This window comes from Argiope bruennichi, chromosome 7, assembly GCF_947563725.1.
Source record: "Argiope bruennichi chromosome 7, qqArgBrue1.1, whole genome shotgun sequence".
NCBI classification, from domain to species: Eukaryota; Metazoa; Arthropoda; class Arachnida; order Araneae; family Araneidae; genus Argiope; species Argiope bruennichi.
The window spans coordinates 16,037,729-16,059,229 of NC_079157.1; the positions used below are offsets into that span (position 1 = coordinate 16,037,729).

Sequence of the window (21,501 nt, forward strand, 5' to 3'; positions counted from 1 at the left end):
TACACAATCTATCATGATAACTCAGTACAATCTTTTTTATTTTTTTAAAGTATGGTTTTATAGCAACCAAATAAGAAACATTAAAATGGAAGAAAAGAAACAGTGTGAATTCTGTCTTAAAATACTGAAAAAAAAAATGAATAACAAAGGAAATTAGAATAAATTTTTTTTTTCATACCTTTTCACAATATAAAATTTAAATATTAAATTTTATATTGTGGAATTTGTTTCTTATTAAATTTTATTCCTATGGAAATTGTATTAATATATAAACTGAAATATTTAACTTTAAACTAATTTTAATGTTTAATGTTTTTCTTTATCAAACAGTAATAATCATAATAGTTAATAGAAAAAATGTCTATCTTTATTATGAAATCATTTAAATACTTATAAAATAAATATTTCTTCAATATGTAAAAAAAAATTACAAGCATTATTTCTAGATTTGCATAGTCCATCCTATAAAATTGTGTTGATTAGAGAAATTTTTAAAATTATCTTATTTAAATTTTTGATGCTTATATTTTTTAAACTTTTTTAATATTCGTCATTTAATTAATATGGTTATAAAAAGAAAATATATATATTTATCTATGAGAATTTTCTAAAGCGTGTTATATTAGAAATTACGAAGAGTTTTAACTTCAAAATTTTCGAGTTGCGCAAATAAAATTTGGACGTTTACTTGTGAAAACAGAAGTAATAATAGAAAGTTATCGAAAGCAATGAATTAATTGTTTATAAAAATATAATGAGATAAAAATGGCAATTTATCGAGATCCAGTTATATAATATCGAAATTTTAAAATTCATCAAAAATAAAATCTGTCAGGAAATGAAAAATTCTCATTACTATTTGGAAAAAAAAATTCATTATTATTATCATACAAGAAGAAAAATAATCGCTTGGTAAATGATTAATCTTATAATGCGAATGAACTCAACTATTTAGCATTTGATTTCAAAATAGATTAATTAAAAACTATGAACTCTCATGAGAAATTAGCAAAACTCGTCATATCTAACAGTAAAAGATTTCATCAAAATTCGATAAAAATTAATGCGTTTCTATTTTATTTCAAATTGTAGTTTTGATTCATGAATAAGCCTATTTTTCCATCAACAGCCGAATTTTTAGAACAAGAAAAATTGTCGCTGTTCACTTCAGACGTTAATTAAAAAAAGAAGCTGATAAGAAGTAAGAATATTATTTCTCTGGCTTGAAATATATGAGATTATTAATTACTATTTTGTATTTTCTTTGACAATAAAATTCTAATTCGTTTATTAGGAGAGGTTTTTTTTTTATCATTCATGAAACTTTCTCTAATTTAGTGAATAATATTTTCTATTTACTTTAGAATAGTTCGTGTTGGTTAGAATTATTAGAATGATCGCTATCTACAGAACATTGACATTTTTTGAATTAATAAATGTATTTAATTAGTTTTATTTAAAACGATGTTCATAAGTCAACTCAAGCGATTCAATGCAAGCGACATGTTAGAAAAACATTTAGGTATAAAAAGAAAACGTGAAAAAATACAAACTTGTCTTTGAATTTTTAGTCATTTTTAATCAATGCTTTTAATAAGGTCAATGCAGGTCGTTAAATAGAACTTTGAAAAATTATTAACTGCAGTCTTCCCTTACATAATATCAGACAAAAGAAAAACAACAATGCATTTTTACTAGCTTTTATTTAATTTTATTTCATTATAATTGATTTTACAAACAATACCTGATGTGCTAGAATTTTAACTTTAGAATTAGTACTTTAACATTTCATACACTTATGTATTTTCGATGTAAATACCTTATTTTAATATTTTCACATATAAATTATCACTTAATCTAATTAAATTTTGAAAAGTATAAGACAGGGCGTGGCTAATTGCAGAACAATCGCTCTCGAAATTGTAGAGCACTTTGTCATGAGTTAGATAGCTATAGCAGAAACCACTGAATACTTAGATATATCACTTTTTTGTTAAAACCAAGTCGTCGATTTCAGCAATTTTAAATTAATAATATATTAATTTTATGATTCAAGTTTGCTATATTTAACAAATCTGCAAAAGATATTTTACAGTATCCGTATGACATCTCATAATATTACAAATATTATATTTGTCTTTATACCACTAAACTGGAACATATGTATGATGGGAAAAATTATTTTACATTAATATTATTTCATTTTCATACTCTGATTTGTAAAGCTCGTATTGAATAGATAAAAGCAGATGCTAATTTATTATGTTGCTTTTAGGGTGATATACTTTCTGTAAATTGCGTGATGGATTTCATTTTATACACTTCAAACAGTATTATTTATTTCTTGTAAAAACTCTTAAATCTTTTACAATCAAGCTCATTAATACATAAAGATTATAATACATTAATCGATTAGTTTAACTTGAAAATGCAACATGATAATGCTATAAGCTAGTGAATGAAATTATGAATTCAAACACGAATGTTCAAAAAACATTCATAACTACACTACAAGATAGGCTATTAGTTATTAACTAAATTTGAATGTGTACTATTTGAGAAGTAGATGTTGCTTAAAGATGATTTTTTCCCAAATTATGAAATGATTTTAATAAATTAAAAGTTAATTGAATTTATAATGTCTATTCTTAATAAACTTGGAATATATTATAACGAAGAAAACAACAACTTTATTTTAAAATTCAAAGAATTTACTTTTAAGTAATATCAATTCTTTTCCCATGCAAATTTCTTCTCTAAATTTGATAAGCCTTTTAAAATAAATATTAAATACAATTTATAACAATGCCTTCAATTGCTGCAATCGAATTCATACCAGTTTTGTTGTTTCTTCAAAAATTTACTCGTTTGCTTTTGCGAATGTCAAAATTATGATAAAAAAACTTTTCCTATGATATTAGCCTTTCCTTGGATATTTTTCTGCAATCGAATTCGTACCAATTTTTTTTCGTCAGTTATTTATTCGTTTGATTTTAATCTTGCATCAAAGTTATGATTAAAAATCTTTTCCTTGTATATTTTTCTGAAATCGAATTCATACCTATTTTATTGTTGGCCAATTATTTATTCGTTTGATTTTGCCAATGTCACAGTTATGATTGAAAAAATCTTTTCCTTGGATATTTTTCTGCAATCGAATTAAATTTGTTTCGCCAATTATTTATTCGTTTTCATTTACTACTGTCAAAGTTATGATTATAAAAATCTTTTCCTTGGATATTAATTTCTAAACAAAATTTTCTCTCTTGCTTTAATCAACGTGATAGTGATTTTTTTTGTTGTTTTTTAGATCAGCATTCTTTTTTTAAAATAGAGAATGATAGAATTATTAAGAATATAATGCAAAGCTGGTCCAATCAAGCTAGAGAAAGACAAAACGGATGGAACGAGCTTACAACTTCATCATGCTACAATATTTAGGGCTAGAAGTTCTAATTTCCTTTAATCCTCCTTCTCTTTCAAAATTTCTGATTTTTCAAATTGAAAATTAATCCGCATCTGTTTACATAAAGAAATTTAAACCCGTGGTTTGAATTTGCTTGTGTTTTGTAGCACCATCTTTGGCTAAATTGTGCAACATTTCTGTGGTTTAAATTTTGGTGGCATGAGGTTTTGGGTTTAATCTATTTGTCATGATTATATCAGTTGCTGCATTTCTTACATGTCGATTTTCGTATTACAAATTTTACCCTAAACACATTGTCAAAAAAAATTCAAACATGTTAAAGCATTTTAAATTAGATATAAATTGAACAATCAAATATTTATCTACTTCAACGTACATGTGCTATTTGAATATCAAACTGATTATTTTATTCTCAATCTTGATATTTTGTTGCACGATTATTGTTATAAAAGAAAAGCAAAATCATAAAATTGTAAAATTAATTGAAAAATTTATTAAAGAAAAAAATCGTTTTCTTTTTCCTCGCTAATATCTTTCGAAGTTATCGAGAAAAAAATGCACTAAATTTTGATTAATTTTCAATTAAATAAAATATTGAAAACTTCTTTTTACTTGCTCATATGCAAAGTACAAAAAGAGAAATTATAATAATTTTAAATATATTCAAATTCGATTCTTGACGAATTTCTAGGCCTCAGAACTTCCTGAGACAGAAAAACACATTTTTGGAATTATTTGTCTGTAAACATGATATCTAAAAACTGTTAGACTGTTAAAAGTTGGCATAATGACTTTATTCCAAATTTGTAGATTTCTATCAAATTTTCAACAGAATCCACTCACAGGAATCTGTTCAATTAAAAGTGAACTTGATAGTCACAAAACGAAAGATGTCAGATGAATAAAATTTGTACACATTTTTGGCATCTAAATTCTAGATTCTCATCAGATTTTAAACTAAATACGTCAAGTGGTTGAATGCCCGTTGATCTGTACTTTCGCCTGCATGTAAATTGCAATAATTCGGAAACGAAATAACTTAAATAAATGAAATTTGGTATGTGGTCATGTGACTAAAAGTGTAGTTACCTGTCAATCTCTCGGAATAAAGGCATCCAAAATATTTTATACGACATTTTTTGTATCAACCATAGTCTAAAGATTAATCACAACAAAACTAATGAAATTTAATAATTTAGCCTGCATTGATTCTTACATTTTACTTTTGCATTGTAGACTACCATAAACTACAGTAGACTCCCGATTATCCGCGCCTGCCGCACTAAGTTTTTTTTTTTTTTTTTGCTTCCAAGCAAAGAGAAAATGCTTCCAAAGCAAGAAGCAAACACAAATGACTGATTTCTTCAAAAAGGTGTAGTTTTACAGTTATGTTTTTGTAATTACATAATACATTACAGTATTAAAACAGTACATATGTATTAATTTTTCTGTGTATCCTTGACGCCTCTCGTAAGTACAAAGCACTTTTCTGTTTTCATTAACAAAATGCATTTTAGATTAGTTTTGAGTGATATACTAAAAAATAAGCGTTAGTTAAACATTTACTACTGTTTATTTTACGTTTCATTGTACATAAAAAGATTTTTCAAAGTTGGAATGACTGTTTTCTCTTTTGCTATACCCTTTTAAGCTTTTTTCGGATTATCCGCGACTTTTGTCGCGCCACCCAATTCCGCGGATAATCGGGAGTGTACTGTACTACTTTTCTACGATTCTATCTCGTTAAGGGGTGAGAAGAGGAAGGATGAGCACATTTCCGGAATTCTTCCTCGTTCTTTGACCTTGATTTCTCCTTTTTCTAATAAATACTTTTTCGTTTAATTTTTTTTAAGTGTGTGTCGTTTCTGAAAACATTATTTTATCTAATTCGAAATTGCATATTGATTGTTTATATGGCTAAATCAAGTGCTGGTTCAAATTCTACAAATTATTTCATATAATATATTTAAAATAATACTATTTTTAAGGTAAGAAAATCGATATTATTAATATTTTTTTTTAAAAAAATGCTATTTAAAAATAATATTTATGATATTCTGAAGTCGCTCCATATTTCCAGCAACTCCTTAAATGAAAAAAAAAATGAAAAAAGAGTGAAATCTCGATTATCTTAAAATATTGTCAAAAAATTCAATAACATATAAAAAAAAAGAAGTAAACATAAAAAAAATTCATTATTATTTTCTAAAAAAGCAAACCATTGTTTTAACATGATCTAATAATGAAGTAATGTTTGTGCCTCTTACAGTAAATAGAAAGTGCTCTAAAATATTTTATTGTGAATCAGTGTCTTTTTGTAACAGTGTTGCGAATTATTTGCAATATTTAATCCTCGTAAGACCGCGAGTAATTCGAGTTCACTTTGTTGTTTATTATAAACACCTCCTTTCATCTTTCCTCTCACCCCAATTTTGACGAATTGGACCCATCCTATCCCCTTCCCGCAAAAGAGCGGAAGGTTTTAGAATCGTTGACAAACAATAATTACTCATGGTTTCGAAGAAACTGCAAAAATTATAAACATTTAATCAGATTAGAACATGCTCTAAAAGTATACTAAAATATATTTCCAATTAGGTTATATTACCATATTAATTTGTCCATTATAATTTCATAATAACAACCACAACATGAATTTTTTTGCAAACAATGATATTCAGTAATATACTCTGTAATTGAAAAACGGACACAAACTACAATAATTTAGTAAACACATTTTAATTTTGTTTCTTTTCTTAAATTCTGACATTCTGAGATAAATCCTAAAACAAACTTAATGTACATGATAAAATACTTGGCGAAAATCTCATCAATCCTATTTGCACAGAAATATTAAATATCTATAATTCTTCCAGGGATATTTGAATGCTGCATTCATCTCGGGTATCCATTTATCAAATAGCATGATTTTGTTTAAAGTAAAATAACTAAGTGTAAAAGTTAATTTTTTTAAAATTATATTCTAATATTTGGACAGGTTTCTTTTTAAAACAGAATAAATTTTGTTTTTAAATCTATTTTTCTAGAAGCTACACTGCTTTTTATATTTCCATTTACATGTGTTTTAATACTGTTTTGCATGTTTAAATGTTATTTTTCAAATTCTAATTTTTGGTACAATTTTCTTACGAAAAGCTTCATTAATTAGAATTTAATGCATATTTTTTGTTGAAGTTTGGTTATATAACTCTTCAAATATGTTCTGCAGATTTTGAACTGGATAATATATAATCTATTAATATAGAAATATTTTATAATTGTTTAATGCAGTGTAAAAAAAATTGTTATTTATCAGCCAAAACCCACTATTTAAAAAGTGGTCAAAATACAGCTTATTTTCTAGTTCAGGAACTAAATAATATATTTCTTAAGTCACCTGCAAAATTTTAAGTAAGTCATTTGATAAACTTCTAAACCAAGAGATTTTTGCTTTATACCTCTTGTTAGCAAAAAAAAAGAAAAAAAAAATCCCTTCTTACCAAATTTAAAAAAAAAACGTTGCCGTTTAACTGTATATTTCGGTTGCATAGATATTTTTGTACTCACTTTTTGGCAAAAATTCAAAAATATAACTGTTTTAAAGCCCTTTCAAAAAAAAAAAAAAAAAAAAAAAAAAACATTTTGAATCTAGTAATATATCTTAAATATTTAATTTCAAATGAAATGCTCTCCCAATTTTTTTTTCGTGCGTTTAAAGATTTGGAACAATTGCCAAAGAATAATCACCTGATTATGAAGTGCAACACTAAAACATCCTTTTAGCTATTAAAAAAAAGCATTTTTTTTTTAATTAAAAAAAAAATCCTTGACTTTTTATGGTATATTTTAATTTTATACAATCTATTTTATTCAAAAATTCAAAAATATTACTAATTTAGAGTGTTCTTTTCAAACTTCATGCTAAATGTAAGCACATGCCTTAATAACAGACTAGAAATGCAATTTTATTAATTTAAACTATCCTTCGGATGTAATTTCGTTATTCAAATACCATAATTTGATATTAATAAAAAAAATCGAAAATATTAATCAAAAGTTTTTTTTTTTTTTTAGAAATTGACAATTTCCAAATTGTTTACTATTAAAAAATATATTTTGTTCTTTTTCTATTCACCGATACATTCCTAATATCCCAGAGTAATTAATGTTGACCCATTTTTGTATGCTAATAGAATATAAATGTTGCTTGGAAATCAATGAATTTTCTATCTAAAGTTAGTAATTAAATAGGTGAACTATGTGCATTTTCAGAGGCATAGTAAAATGAAAAGCTGTTTACGAATTTTTACAATTGTCAGTCAAAAACAAAATCCTGTACAATGCCCTTGCAACCCCAAAATAACTGCTATGCTACATCCATTCACCTATCTCTTTGTCGAGATTCATAATTGTAAGTTCTTGACAACATTTCTGTCCTATAATCGTCTTCATTTTCACAGCACATTTCTTCTTCATTTAAATTATCACTCGAAGTAGCACAGCTCACTACAGATAGTATCATCTCCATAATATTGGCAGCTACCGATTCTGTTGAATCTGATGAGCACTCACTTTGATTTGCTGCGCTCGTGTCGCCATCTGTTGTAAAAGTAAGAAAACTTTCTTCCAAATCTATACCAGAATCGTTGTGCAATGTACCTGCTAGGTGGCACTGCTGTCTGACCAGATGTTCGTTGAGGCCTGCAGGTAAGGGATGTTCAGGGGAGAGTCCTTCCTCCTCTAGCAAAAAACGCAAGGCTTCTTTCGCACAAGCGCGGAAGCCAGCTAGAACCAGATCGGCATATCGGTCATCTTCGGCAGAACTCGCTTCTAGAGCGATTTCATCCGAATGTTCTGAAACATCCGGCATGGCTCCCTATCCTGAAGAAAGAAATGAAATACATGTTAACATCTTATGAAAACTTACCTAGAATAAATTAAAAATATGTTACAGTTGTAGCAAAGAACCAGCGGAAGTGGTCCCCCCAAAACTTTCTAGCATACTCTCTGAAGAAGGTGTCAGGCCGGAGAACGCCTTATATGGCATTGGCGTACAATAGTTACGAAATATTAACTTTTGGCACGAACTTGGCATTTTTACTGCATCTATCGTGTCCGTCTTAGTGAATTATTTGGCGATTCATTCCTGAAATGCCTTAATAATATCCATGAATCGAATTTGTGTTTTTGACATGTTTTTTTCAACCGATTGAAGCAAAAATATGACACAAATTTCCATGCCAAATTTGATATATTTAAGTCATTGCGTTTTGGAGTTACGTACAAAGTACAGACGGACAGACAGTCAACCCATAGTTGGATTTGGCTCAAAATTTGAAAGGTGTCCCGGACTATAGATGTTAAATTTGTGTACCAAATTTTATCCATCTAGCTCTCTTCGTTTTGTAATCATCGAACAGCTGGACAGATATACTGGATAGCTCTATTCGAACAGCTGGACTTCCTCTGAACAAATTTTACTCCATATTTGATAGAGATCTGCAAATTTGGAGTAAAGACCGTATATTAAATTTCAACCGTTTAGCAACAACCATTTTTGAGTTATCTTTGTCACAGACAAACAAAACATTTTTCGAACTCAAGGAGATTTGTCAAAATCGCGAGTTCGAATTTTTGGACGATTACTATATTCTCTCTATACCACGTATACGAGAAAGTTTTAAAAAAAAAAAAAAAAAAAAAAAGAACGAGAGAAAGTTAAGGGAAAATTATTGTGTTCCAAATATAACTGACATTCAAGAATTTTCACTTTATCAAATGCAAATTTTCCATGCATGAAAAACAAAGATTTATTTTTGTTTATATATAAATAATCTTTAAAAAATAATCTTAAAAGATTAATTGTATGGGGACCGAATATAGTATATCACTGTACATTGACAGTCAAGATGTTCCTAATTATCTGCAATTGTTAATTCAAACTACCTAATAAAAGAACTTGAATCACAGATTTAAAAAAAAATATTTTAGTAGAAAAAAACGAAATATTTTTTTAACAAAATACAAGTTACAAAACTTATGAAGTACAAAAACCTAATTTTTTTTATTAAGTTTAATTACACATATAGCTCTTCCCTAATACATATACAATGTATGTACACATAATTTGCAGATACGAGGTCGAAGAGAAGAAACTTTTTCAATTTTAAGTTCGATATAATTTCACCTCGGGAATCATAATTTGTACATACAAAAAGCAATAAGCGATACGTCAGTCTACATCACGACGCAAGAGCAAACGAGACGGAAATTTGTCCCTTCAGTGATTTTACTATGAAATTTTGATTGAGATTTCTTTGCCACGTGTTGATTTAGGCAAGGGGATCTAAGGTATCTTTAAAAGAATGTTGTAAGCATTAATGATTTTTATATCTTCTCTCTGAGTGTGGGAAATGATTAAGTCAAAAAATTTCTAGAGCTTATGTAGAATAAATGAAATATAGAAGTGGTATTCGGGTCAGGAAATAAGATAACATTTTAGAATGAACTTAACATGGGCTAATTTAAGATAAAAATTAGGAAATTAACTAAGATTTAAAATAGATTAAAAATATCATTACACACACATAACAAAACAACAAAAGTTTTTTCCGTCTTGATTTGAGTTCTATTTAGTCCATAAAGTAATCATAAGATCATAGAGAGATTTGGAGCATTAGATTTATACTATTTATACGCGGTATAGTAGTAAAAATATCCAAAATCTTATTTATTTTGTTGAAAAAGTACTCTGTATATTACTAAAATTACATAATAATTAATAAAAATTTCAATAATGTTTACCTTTTGTGCTTAAAAAATATACAAACTATATCAAATATCTCATAAAATTTACCATTTAGAAAAATCAATAGGAAAAAAAAATTTAAGATATTATATAACAAAAACATTCAGGTGCTTTCAAAAAAAAGTTTTTAAAATCAGAAGCCATTGTAATATTTTCAAAATGAATTATCTAGCACTGAGCATCCATAACAGCTTTTAAACATCTGATAAAAAAATTCTTTCTCTTCTATGTTCATTTTTGTATTCATTTCTTCAGAACTTCTGTCAACATTAAACACTTTGTTTTTTTATGTCGTATTTTTAGATTTTAACCTCCAGTTTTCTTTAAATGTTTAAGACAAATGTTACCGATGAATTTACTTGGAAATATTTTGGCTTTCAAACATTTTTGGATGCACCTTTTTTCTGCCTGTTTGTATTTCTGTTTTTGTGAAAAAGGAATAAATATCTAAAATGTAAATGTTTCTATATTTTATTGGGAATCAAATGAAGATAAAATCGAAGGGGAAAAAAAGATATAACTTTTTTTTAAATTCATTTCAAACGACAGAACTTTTTTTTTTATAAGTTTCGTATCAATTCAAATAATTTTAGGAGCCACTGTATAATTAGAAAAATTATTAACAGGAAAATTAAGCATTTCTAAGTATTCATTTAAAATACATTAAAGTAATATCATATTTTAATATCTTCATATTAAATGTTTTAGATTAAATGCAACTAATAAAATCACAGCAATGAAAAACAATTTGCAGCCTTAAGTGTTCATATAAATAACTAATTAGAAAAATTAAGTATTAATCAATTATTAATAAACAAAATAACTTTAATTAAATATGTTATTTTATAAATTGAAATTGCTAACCCATCGAATAGATGTTAGTTCAAAATTTGAAACTGAATGTTTCATATTAAGTTGCCAGTTTGAAATATTTTTATTTGCTAATATTGGAGAACATATCAATGATTCTGCAATCCCAAATTTTATGCAAGTTTAGTTTAATTTAGTTATATTAACGTCTCATTTTAAATCAACACTAGGGCTATTTTGGAAGGGATCTCGCAATTTTCACCCATGGTTAGAGGACGAGGACGACACCTGAGCTGACACCCCCCTCTCCACACCACACCAGCAAGAGGACGTTTGGCCCGGACGTTTAACGTGCACCAAACTAGCTTACAGGACGGTTTTTCGGTGAAATAAGGTCTCGAACCTGAAACCCTCCGGTTCCGAAGCCGAGACATTACCACCAGGCCACCGCGGCCTCCAAATTTTACGCAAGCCCGATCGAATATGTGAATCCTATTGAAGATGGGATGCATAGTTTAATTTTATTGCTTTTCTAGTGAATATTTTGAAACGTTATATTTGAATTCGTTCATTTAGATATCAAAAGATATTGAATATATTATATCTGAAAAATGAAGACTTTTCAAGTAAACAAATCCACTGATTTTTTTTAAAAGAAAGAATTGATATATTTTATAAAACAATAAATTTAATTATGAGTCTTTGCAGCCCATACGAAATCATAAGATATTTAGTGTAAATGTATTATAGAAGAACTTTCTATAAAGATTCTAAGTAGTTATGGATTTAGGACATAACCTCAGGTTTAGGATTAATTTTAATTAAAGAAATAAAGTCTAATAGTAAGTCAACCTTCTAACTCTCCGACCCGCCCTAAGGCACACGGATTTAAACCATAGAACTGAATGACCGGACCGCCGCAACAGCAATTGGCGGGAACTGTGGTTGAGTCCTAAGGGCCGCCACCGGCCACGGTACAACCTTCCCCGAAGGAAGTACGTCCCGTCATCGATGGGGGGAGTCAGATCCCCCACCTATTAGTGTACCCTCCAGGGTGGCGAGATCCAACCACCATGCCGGAAGCATCTCATCCTCATTTCGAGGTGCCCCCCCGAGGGTCAAGTCTAATAGTAAAGACAACTACTGTACAGAGTAATAAGGAACATCCCCTCCCTCAAATGTTGATTCATTTTGATCAATAATCTACTTTTATGACAAACAACAAAAGTATGAGCATTAGTTTCGAAACTAATTAATTTATAGAAATGTCGAATTTTATTAATTATCCAAAGAGCTCAAATTGCCCTGTTAAAACCGACCGATGAAATTATAGGCTGTGCTAAACTTGTCAATTGGCATTTGGGAGCAATCTTATTAAATAATTGTGTGATTATTTTTTTGTCTTGAGTAGTAAACATCGTTTAATGAATATCTATATAAAAGAAGTCCCTTAAAAGAATTTCATGCTTCTTTTTTCGAATATTCTACTTTTCATGATAAGAATAAAAAGATGTTCCATCTTATTGGGCGTATTATTCTTTATTCTGTAAGTTAATATTCACTTTTTATTTAGATGTAAAATTTTCTAACTGCTTTTTCTCTAACTGCATTAACCGCCAGTTCTTTCCAAATTTTATCAGGTGGTTTAAATTCGCTGGTTACGGTGGATTTGTAGAACTTCTAGACAGTTATAAAGATAATCACAGACGAACTTTGTGAATTGAGTTGTTTAGGATCTTTAACCTGATAAGAGAGGGAAAAAAAAAGAACCGTTTCGAATACGAATTTTTAGGATTGGTAATTCTAAATTCTGTTTAAAAATATTTTAAATATCAGTAATGATTCTCCATGCTATTAATAAACAAACTAAAACAATTAGTTTAACTATTAATAAAGATGCTAAATTGGCAATACTTAATCCAAATACTGACATGCACCCAAACAAAAGAACGTGTCCATTACTATTCTTTAATGTTCTAACAAAGTTCTCGAAGAATTCCAGATTCGAAAACTAATTCCGTTGAAAATCTGCCATGTGTATATGTTTGATGCTCGATAAATCTGATGTAAATGGCAACTCTCCTCATTTTGGTATAACACTTAAGTTTTTAAGGTGTCATATTCGTCGTCTGATTTAGGCACAAAATTACAAAGATCATTCCAAAATAGCCCTCATGCTGTTCTCATATAATTGCAAATATGCTAAACTCTTAGAATTAAGTTTATTTTTATTCTCCTTCTTATTATTACACCATTATTAGCTTATAGTAATTAAAAATGTTGAATTTGCTCTCATCTACAAAGAGAATATCATTAAATTCAGATATTTTTCCGATAAAATAATAATTAATAGAAAATGTTATTCCAACAAGATACGTGTTTATTTACCAGTGATTTGGCGAAGAAAAATTCGATCATTTATCATAACATTTGTCGGACAGCTTTTGGTTACATCAAAGAAAATGTTCTCTAAATTTTGTAGAAATTCTTACAACACTCACCTGTAGATTCTTCGAAATGTTTTCAGGGAAAAAACTTTATTACGTTAAATTAGCTTTACCGGACGATTTTTTTATCTTGTTTCCATTCCGCTTTCCTTTCCAAAGTATTTTATCACTGAGTAAATAATCGAATACGATAAATTTATTAATTTATCACATTTCAAACACTTTTAGGGGGAAAATAATCACATTCCGAATGTCATTTGTTGTTCCTTTATGTTTATGAGTCATTTAATAAATAGAATACTTTTTGTAAAATTTATAAGCAAATATTCAGATAGAACGATGCCAAATTGAAGATAGGCTTTTTTTATGAATTCGGAAATGTTTTGGTGGCTGATCATTTTTGCGACTTACTTTCACATTTCCATTTCGGAAAAAAAAAAAAAAATCCAAAATTCATGTAAAAATTTATATTATGTTTTATTTAGAATTAAAAAAGAATGAAATGAAAAAAAAATATATATTGAGCATAGCCTTTGAAGACATTTTTAAAGTGTCCGATCGATTTTGGGAGCTACTATTAATGAAATGATTAATTGTACCCCTAGAAAAGTGGTTACCATTTTTTATTCATTTCACTAGACCTTGACTAGTCTCTGTTAATTTTAATTACTCCCTAATCATAATACATCTAAAACTTATTCATATGTTCGCTCAAAGAATCTCTTTGAGCGAACATATGGCTTCAAAAAGCTTTGACAGATTTTTAAAAATTACTTAACTTAAATCAAACTTAAAAATCAAAGGATTCGAATTAATTTAGCATTTGTAGTTCTGATTTTACATTTTATTCCATTTCTGCTTTTTCTCATACACGAACTATATAAAGTGAAAGTTTTTTTTTAATCGACAAAAAGTTTGAACTCGAGGTTTTGACGACTTTCTGCATTTCGTACTTCTCTGAATAAGGAAATCGCATTTTTGGAATTATGTCTATTTATCTGTGAAAACGATAATTCAAAAACGCTTCAAGATGGTAAGTGAATATGGTCATTACTCCAAATTTGTATACTTCTATGAAATTTTGAAAGGGATCCATTCATAGGAAGTCTATCTGTCTTGCTGTCCTAGCACAAATGAACATAATAACTACAAAGCGTAAAGATCCAGATAGATAAAATTTGGTATACAAAATTAACAAACAAAATGCATATTCTTATCAAATTTTAAATCAAACCTGTCAAAGTGTTGACCATCTGTTGATCTGTATCTGTTCAATGCATGTAAATACAATAATTCAAAAACGTAATGATTAAATAAATGAAATTTTGTATATGACCTTAAGCAGCATTTGTAATTCCTACCTACTAAAACAAAATTTTTGTTTTAATCGGTAGGAAAAAGGGTGGACAAAATATGTATTCGAATTCCTGATACTTGCGTATTAACCGCATACCAGTGATTAATTATCAAATATTCAAGCTTGATTCAGTAAAAGCCCTGGATTCACGCTAAATATTGATATTTTTGTTTCGCTAATGGTATTCAGTTGATTCATAAGTATCAGTTTGCATTGGGTTGCACAAGTCTTAAGCATGAAAATAAAAATTTGAGCATTTTTGGTGTTGACGGCCTTGTCAAAAATTTCCAATTTTACGCGGAGCTAGGGGAATATAACCTTTATTTAGAGAGGCGCGAGAAAGTTTCGGAGAGACTGCTCTTTCGTTTTAAAATGGTTTTAGTTGCATTTCGTTACAAATGGAAGCGACAATGAAATAATTTCGAATTAATTTTTAGTGAAAGTTAACAATTATTTATTGTAATAATCAACAATTCAAAAGGGTGAATATTTCAGTCCAATTCATGGAGCTGGTTTTTTATAAATCTAGTTTCAAATGAAAATATATATAATTTCATGTTTAGAACTGCATTTTGTTGTAAACAGGTGCTTATTACAATGAGTAATTGTTAGCTTTCACTAAAAGTTAATTTTTGCCATATTTGTGATTAATATACGCATCATGTTCGTTCTTCTATGTCCTTGAAATATTTTAAATATCTTATTGCTTTAACTTCGAATTCTCAGTAGTTTTATTGCTGCTTAGAAGGCTTCATGAACATGCAAAAACAAAATTTAATAATCCTTTTTTTTTCTTTTAAAAAACTATTACTAATTTTAATTACACTTATCTGTGACTGGTCATGGGTTACATAGACCAAAGATTGGGAATTTTCTGTTTAGAGTATTGCTTTTTAAACTGAGATCGCAGAGAAAAATTTAGATCGAAATAAACTCTTAGAATTTTTTTTTTTGAACAGGAAACAATTCTACTTATAAGAGAAAAAGAATTATAAAAACAATTTTTCAATAATTTAAGAAAAAAATCTAAGTGAATGATCTTAAAGGATTTTATTGAAATTTCTTAATAACCGTTTTTAATTATACATATATTTTTTAATTTAGCATCTATCATTAGCATTTTTTAGAATATTGTGTAAGAGCAAAATTTTACCGTTAGAATAAAATTTGTGAATCTCTGATTTGGAACAAACAGGAATAACATAAAATTTGGAAAAATATTATCTTACACAAATATGAAAATATAATAAAATGTTTTGTTTCTGTAAATAGATTTAAATGAAAATAATAAAATTTTAATTCGTAATTACTCCATAGGAGATTTCCAGAAGATATTTTCAATCTTGTTTTTAATGATTTACATACAAATCGCAAGATAAAATTCTAATAAAATGTACATTAAAAGAATGAAAAGCGTATGTTTAAATATTCATAACTATTTACGATTTTGTCAAAAGTAATTAAGATTTGGAATATGAAACACTTCGATCCTTTTGACTTAAAGCAACAAAAGAAAATTATTTTATTAACTAGATATTCTAATTACCTAATTATATTAATTAGAAAATGTTTACTTAATAAAATATGTTATTGAATGAAAAAATATCAATGAAGAATGTTATTAATTGAAGAAATAAATATAATACCTTGAATGAAGTACATTTTTCACTTTTAAACAACAAAAAGGAGGAAGTTTTCATAAGATAGTAAATAATAAAAAACTTAGAAATAGAATATTTTCCCATCATATAATTTTATAAAGTATGAATACATTTTAAAAATAGGAAACATTTCATCGATTTCTGTTGTAAACAGTAACATAAAAATGCAAATTATTATTCGTTATTATATGCATTTATTTATCAAAGGAAATAGTAGAATTATGAACTCATAATTTAATTCAAAAAGAAAAAAAAATCAAACCTTTTCATTTGTGTTTCTTCGACAGTAAACCAAATCCGTTCTAAATTATTCATATTATTTATTCTTGGATACCAGTATCGTCTGAATACTTCCACTCGAATAAGAAATGGCGCGAAGAAATAAAACGAAGGAAGGAGATCATAAAAAACATAAAGAAAAGGAAGGAAGAAGAAATGTGGAGGCCGGAACGCGTGCAGGGTCGAAGTGGCAGATGGTCGCCGCAGCTGTCGTGTTACGCCTGTTTGGAGCGGCAACAAACGGGAGAACCGATTTTCGAACGTAACAGGACAAGGTCTTGTCCGAAAGCAGCAGCTGGTTGAACGATCGCTGCTTATTTTATATTATTTTTTCCCCCTTAGCCTCAAAGTTGAAATTCATTATGAAGTTCAAACAACCTTGAGTAAAATGCACCAGAATGTTCTGATTTGCAAACACTAAGGCTTAATCTTTTTATGGAGCATTAAAATATTTCTTAGATGTAAGAAAAGAGAAATTAAAATTAATTAAATGAATTTAAAAACTTTACATAATTTGTAGCCTGATTATATTTTCCATTCTTTATTTTAAGATATTTAATGTCAAAAGAATTCTGAAACTAATTGTTTAAACAATTTCCCCTTTTTCACTTAATTAATGCAATTTATAATATGGAAAATAAAATTTAGCATTGAAGGATGTTATATTTTATTAACTGTAATTATGCACTTAAAATATTCTGCTATTCTTAAAAATATGTTGTTTGTGATTCTTAATATAGTATTATAAAATAAGTTCTATTAAAAAACGTTAATTAAAAAAAGTGTTAGTATTTTTTTTCTGATGATTAAATTCGAAAAAAATTATTCATGATAAAAACTTATATTTTTATTTTGTTTCTATTCCTTTTTTTCCTGCAAACAATTCACTTCCAAATATGTTTTATTCTCTGTTGCGACAAATGCAATCCATTGGCTATGACAGTATGTTTTCCAAATTAGTTAATTTTAAATTTTAGTCTTAAAGACAATCTTTTTTAACCATTTCAGCGTCTTTTATTTGAGAGTTTAAATCTTAAAAATTTTCAACAATAATCATGGCAAAACAGATGTTAGATATTATAGTTTTAAGTTAAAAAGATATTCGATAAAATAACTTTTTTTTTTCCCCTCAGACTTGCTCAATATGAAAATAGTTTCCTTAAAAAAATAGTTTTGACTAACCTACCCTTTCGAGAATTCATTCAGAGATAATCCATATGTTTTTTTGAAACACTTTTCTTTAAAATAATTCAGAAATCGCTTTCAAATAACAACAAGAAAAAATCTAAAAAATGTGCTGCATCAGTAATACTCTTGATTTAGGTCTTAAAACGAATCAAATCCTGCTTGCGTTAATATTAAACATTGCTTTTAAAATACCACTGTAGAAAAATTAAGTTTTAAAACCTCATATAATACGAAAAGATATGCATTAGAACTTGCATATATTATCACTTTTTTGCTAAACTTTAAAAAAATATCATAAAAATTACACTAATAAATTTAAGATAAAAATTATCGTTATTCTCAAAACGAAAAAATCTTTTTACTTTCTTTTAGCATTGTCTTAGACTTTTAATCAAAAATAGCAGAAAACTTTAGTCTAACAATAGTGAATATTATATAAATACATAAAAATATTTCAAATGAAAACAACGCTGTGCAGGAGGATATTCAAATGGTTTCTTGCATGAATCTGTACTCCAAAATTAAATATTTCAAATAACGTAGCATAAAGGACACTAAATTAAAAATAAAATTTGAGCTCATATGTTTGAAAAAGTTTCCATTCTCATTACGAGAAATATTCTTAAAAAATTAATTAAAGCGACCCTAATAACTTTGAGGTTTTATTAAAATTACGAAATGCATTCATTCTTCTATAAAAATTACTTAAATATATCTATCATTTCATCTAATAATTAAATTAATTGAAAATATAATTTTTTTCGTTCGATAAAAAAGAGACGAGGAAAAATATATTAAAATTTAAAACAAGATATAGATAGAAACAGATTAATGAAGTTTTTAAATTTAGCTTTGTATGAGAGGTTATATTTTTCCTATTAAATTATTTAATTATTAAAGACAATTAAAAGCATTTGGTAGGATTCAAATCAGGTTTTAATTTCTGAATGGGAAAGGAAAATTCAAAAACACATTCGAAATTCTGGAAATCATACACGAATCTTTATATTTTCTAGAAAGATGATATTTAAATTATTAAGACGAAATATTCTTGCAATAAAAATTGTGCTTTTGACCGTTATAATTTAGTGAATGATTTAAATGCTGAAAGGAAAGTACAGCACATAAAATAATGTAAATAAAAAGAATCAAAGATGGATTTCTCACGAATAATTTTATAGCCCTACTTTTTTTTAAAAAACCATTCGTATTACCTGAAAGAAGTTAAAAAAAAAAAAATCGTTTTGTGGAACTGCTTCCTCGAAATAAATGTTCTGATTCATGAATACAACATTCTGCAAGAACAATAGAAATAAAAGTGCATCTTTTTTTCCGACAAATAATGTGCAGTGCTGATACAATTTTTCCGTCTTACCATTCGCACATAAGCACCGCGGCAATGTGAACTATCTCTGTCGACACGTGTCGTTCGGCGTTCAGAAGTCCTCTGATCGCGTGTCGGGCACGCGCCGATCGTTACACTCCATGACCCTCTTTCTTGCGCCCCCTCCCCTCTTCTCTTGAAGTGGTTGGCTCTATACGGTTGGCGGGAAAGTGAAGAAATATTAGGTTAGCTTCGAAGAAAAAAATGGCTTTGACATAATCTTACAATAACTTTAAAAAAAATGTTGTGGTTTAAAAATTTTTTCCTAATTTTCGAAAATTTGATTCGATACAAATATTTCGAAATAATTTCTTCAAGAAAAAAAAAAAATGTGCTTTTTTAAAAAAAATTGGTGTAATTTTTAAATTTTTTTTCTTGTATGTCTGTAAGTCTTACAAAAGTATTTGAGAATTAAAACATAAAAATCTCAGTTATCTAAACTAGCATATTCTTTTTTTAGTTGAACTAATTGTGTTTAGAAGATTTTGATACTTTATTGATTTTTTTAATTCAGATTTTTCTTTTAAAATTATTCTTTTTGTTATAAAATGACATGTGAACTTGTAGGAAAAACATCTATATAACTAGTGGGAAAAATCGTTTAAAAATAAAACTTTTTGAAACTTTAGAAGGTTTTTATTTTCGATGGAAAAAACTAACATAACTGTTAAATTTTTTTAATAAAATTCGTAATTTTTAAAATTTCTGAGTATAAATAAAAAGAAAACAGGAAATGAAATGCAAATAGATTCAATACATAAAAAGTATCATCTTGTCAAACGCATTTATTTAATTAGATTCGTTTCGCATTTTATGACATTTTGCAGTCAATTTTTTTTAATTCCTTCCATATGTGTTAGCAGTTGAAAGTTTGTACGCATGAATATTCCCGATGACAATGCACTATTTCAATGCTTTCAGAACTTAATTACCAATGTCGTTAATTTAATTAAATATTAATTACTTAAGAGCTCTACTATCTGGCAATGAAACAATTGATCTCAATATTTAAATTTATAAAATATTTAAATCAAAATATACTCTAAATGCTAATGCACTAATAAAAGTGTGTTTTTGAAAATTATTCACAATTTTTTTTATTTATTGTTTTGCTTGCAATAAAATGCAGTATAATCGGTCCTTAAATAAGAGCATGTAAAAACCGCCTGTTCTATTATTTCAAAAATATTTTTTATTACCACATTAAAATGATATCTCAGATCTATAAAATTATTAACTTATAAGCATTCATTCAGTGTCGTAGCGAAAGTTAATAGCACTTGCGGTATAATAAGATTTTCTACATATACTCTATCAGCAATGGCGTTACAGGGATAAATAGGATAGTACAATATAGTACAGTTAGTACTATATTATACATTTAGGCTTCCAGCAGTCATTAGTGACATAGCAAGGACACACGGTGTAAGTGGACATTATTAATGTATTGTTACGAATCTGTAATGCTGCTTCCCAGCATAGTTGGTTCCACCATCGGAAAGAATGCTTTACAGTCATCGGTATTGGGCGGAGTCCGGTGTCGCGTCGGAGGGTCCCGGAGCTTGGCGACCATTTGGAGGCGACGAATTTGGCGACTTTGGCGCCAAAATAGATTATACCCGAAACATCGAGAATTTTCCCGATCCGTCCAGTAGGAAGGGAGATACGCCTCGAACGTTCCTGATTGGTTGAGAGGCGTTTAGCCCCGCCTCCTGAGACCTATAAAAGGAAGCGGCCACAGCTGCTAGGGCAGAGTAGTCGGAATAGACAGTAAAAAAACTGGCCTTCCAGAGATAAGCGGAGCAGCGACGGAGTGAAGCTAGTGCTGAACTAAGCTTAGTGCTACTGTCTGCAGTAGAGTCTGTTGTATGCTGCTGTGTATGCTGTTGTATGCTGCACGTCTCGGCTGAAGATAATCGTCTTCTGTGCTGTATATAGTTGTCGTCTTTGTGCTGTCCTGTGTGTCTTCGTGTAAATAAACGTCGTTGTTTTATTTTCTACTGCGGCCTGGTGATTGAGCGTTCTCCACACCCTATAACTCCCACTATCCAAACGAACCGGGAAATTCCGTAACAGTATTAAGGATAAAGGGCGTCCTAGTCTTAATTTGACTTTTTAGTCCCTAATAAATTATCAGTGA

General features: G+C 28.2%; 1 protein-coding gene across 2 annotated transcripts; it reads right to left on the reverse strand.

The window, feature by feature from the left end:
• Positions 1–7,050: 7,050 nt before the first annotated feature.
• Positions 7,051–19,416, reverse strand: LOC129975913 (uncharacterized). Of its 2 annotated transcripts, none has more exons than XM_056089199.1 (2): positions 19,353–19,416; positions 7,051–8,308 (listed from the first exon to the last, which is right to left on the reverse strand). In XM_056089199.1, exon 2 carries the CDS (start codon positions 8,295–8,297, stop codon positions 7,809–7,811), a length of 489 nt encoding a protein of 162 aa, XP_055945174.1. In that variant the 5' UTR covers positions 8,298–8,308; positions 19,353–19,416; the 3' UTR covers positions 7,051–7,808. The 2 variants fall into 2 exon arrangements, with proteins under 2 accessions (XP_055945174.1, XP_055945173.1); XM_056089198.1 differs by lacking the exon at positions 19,353–19,416 and adding an exon at positions 16,773–17,064.
• Between the last annotated feature and the right edge of the window lie 2,085 nt (positions 19,417–21,501).

Excerpts from the sequence above, each read along its gene's own strand:
- LOC129975913 (XM_056089199.1), bottom strand. The coding sequence starts at position 8,297 with ATGCCGGATGTTTCAGAACATTCGGATGAAATCGCTCTAGAAGCGAGT.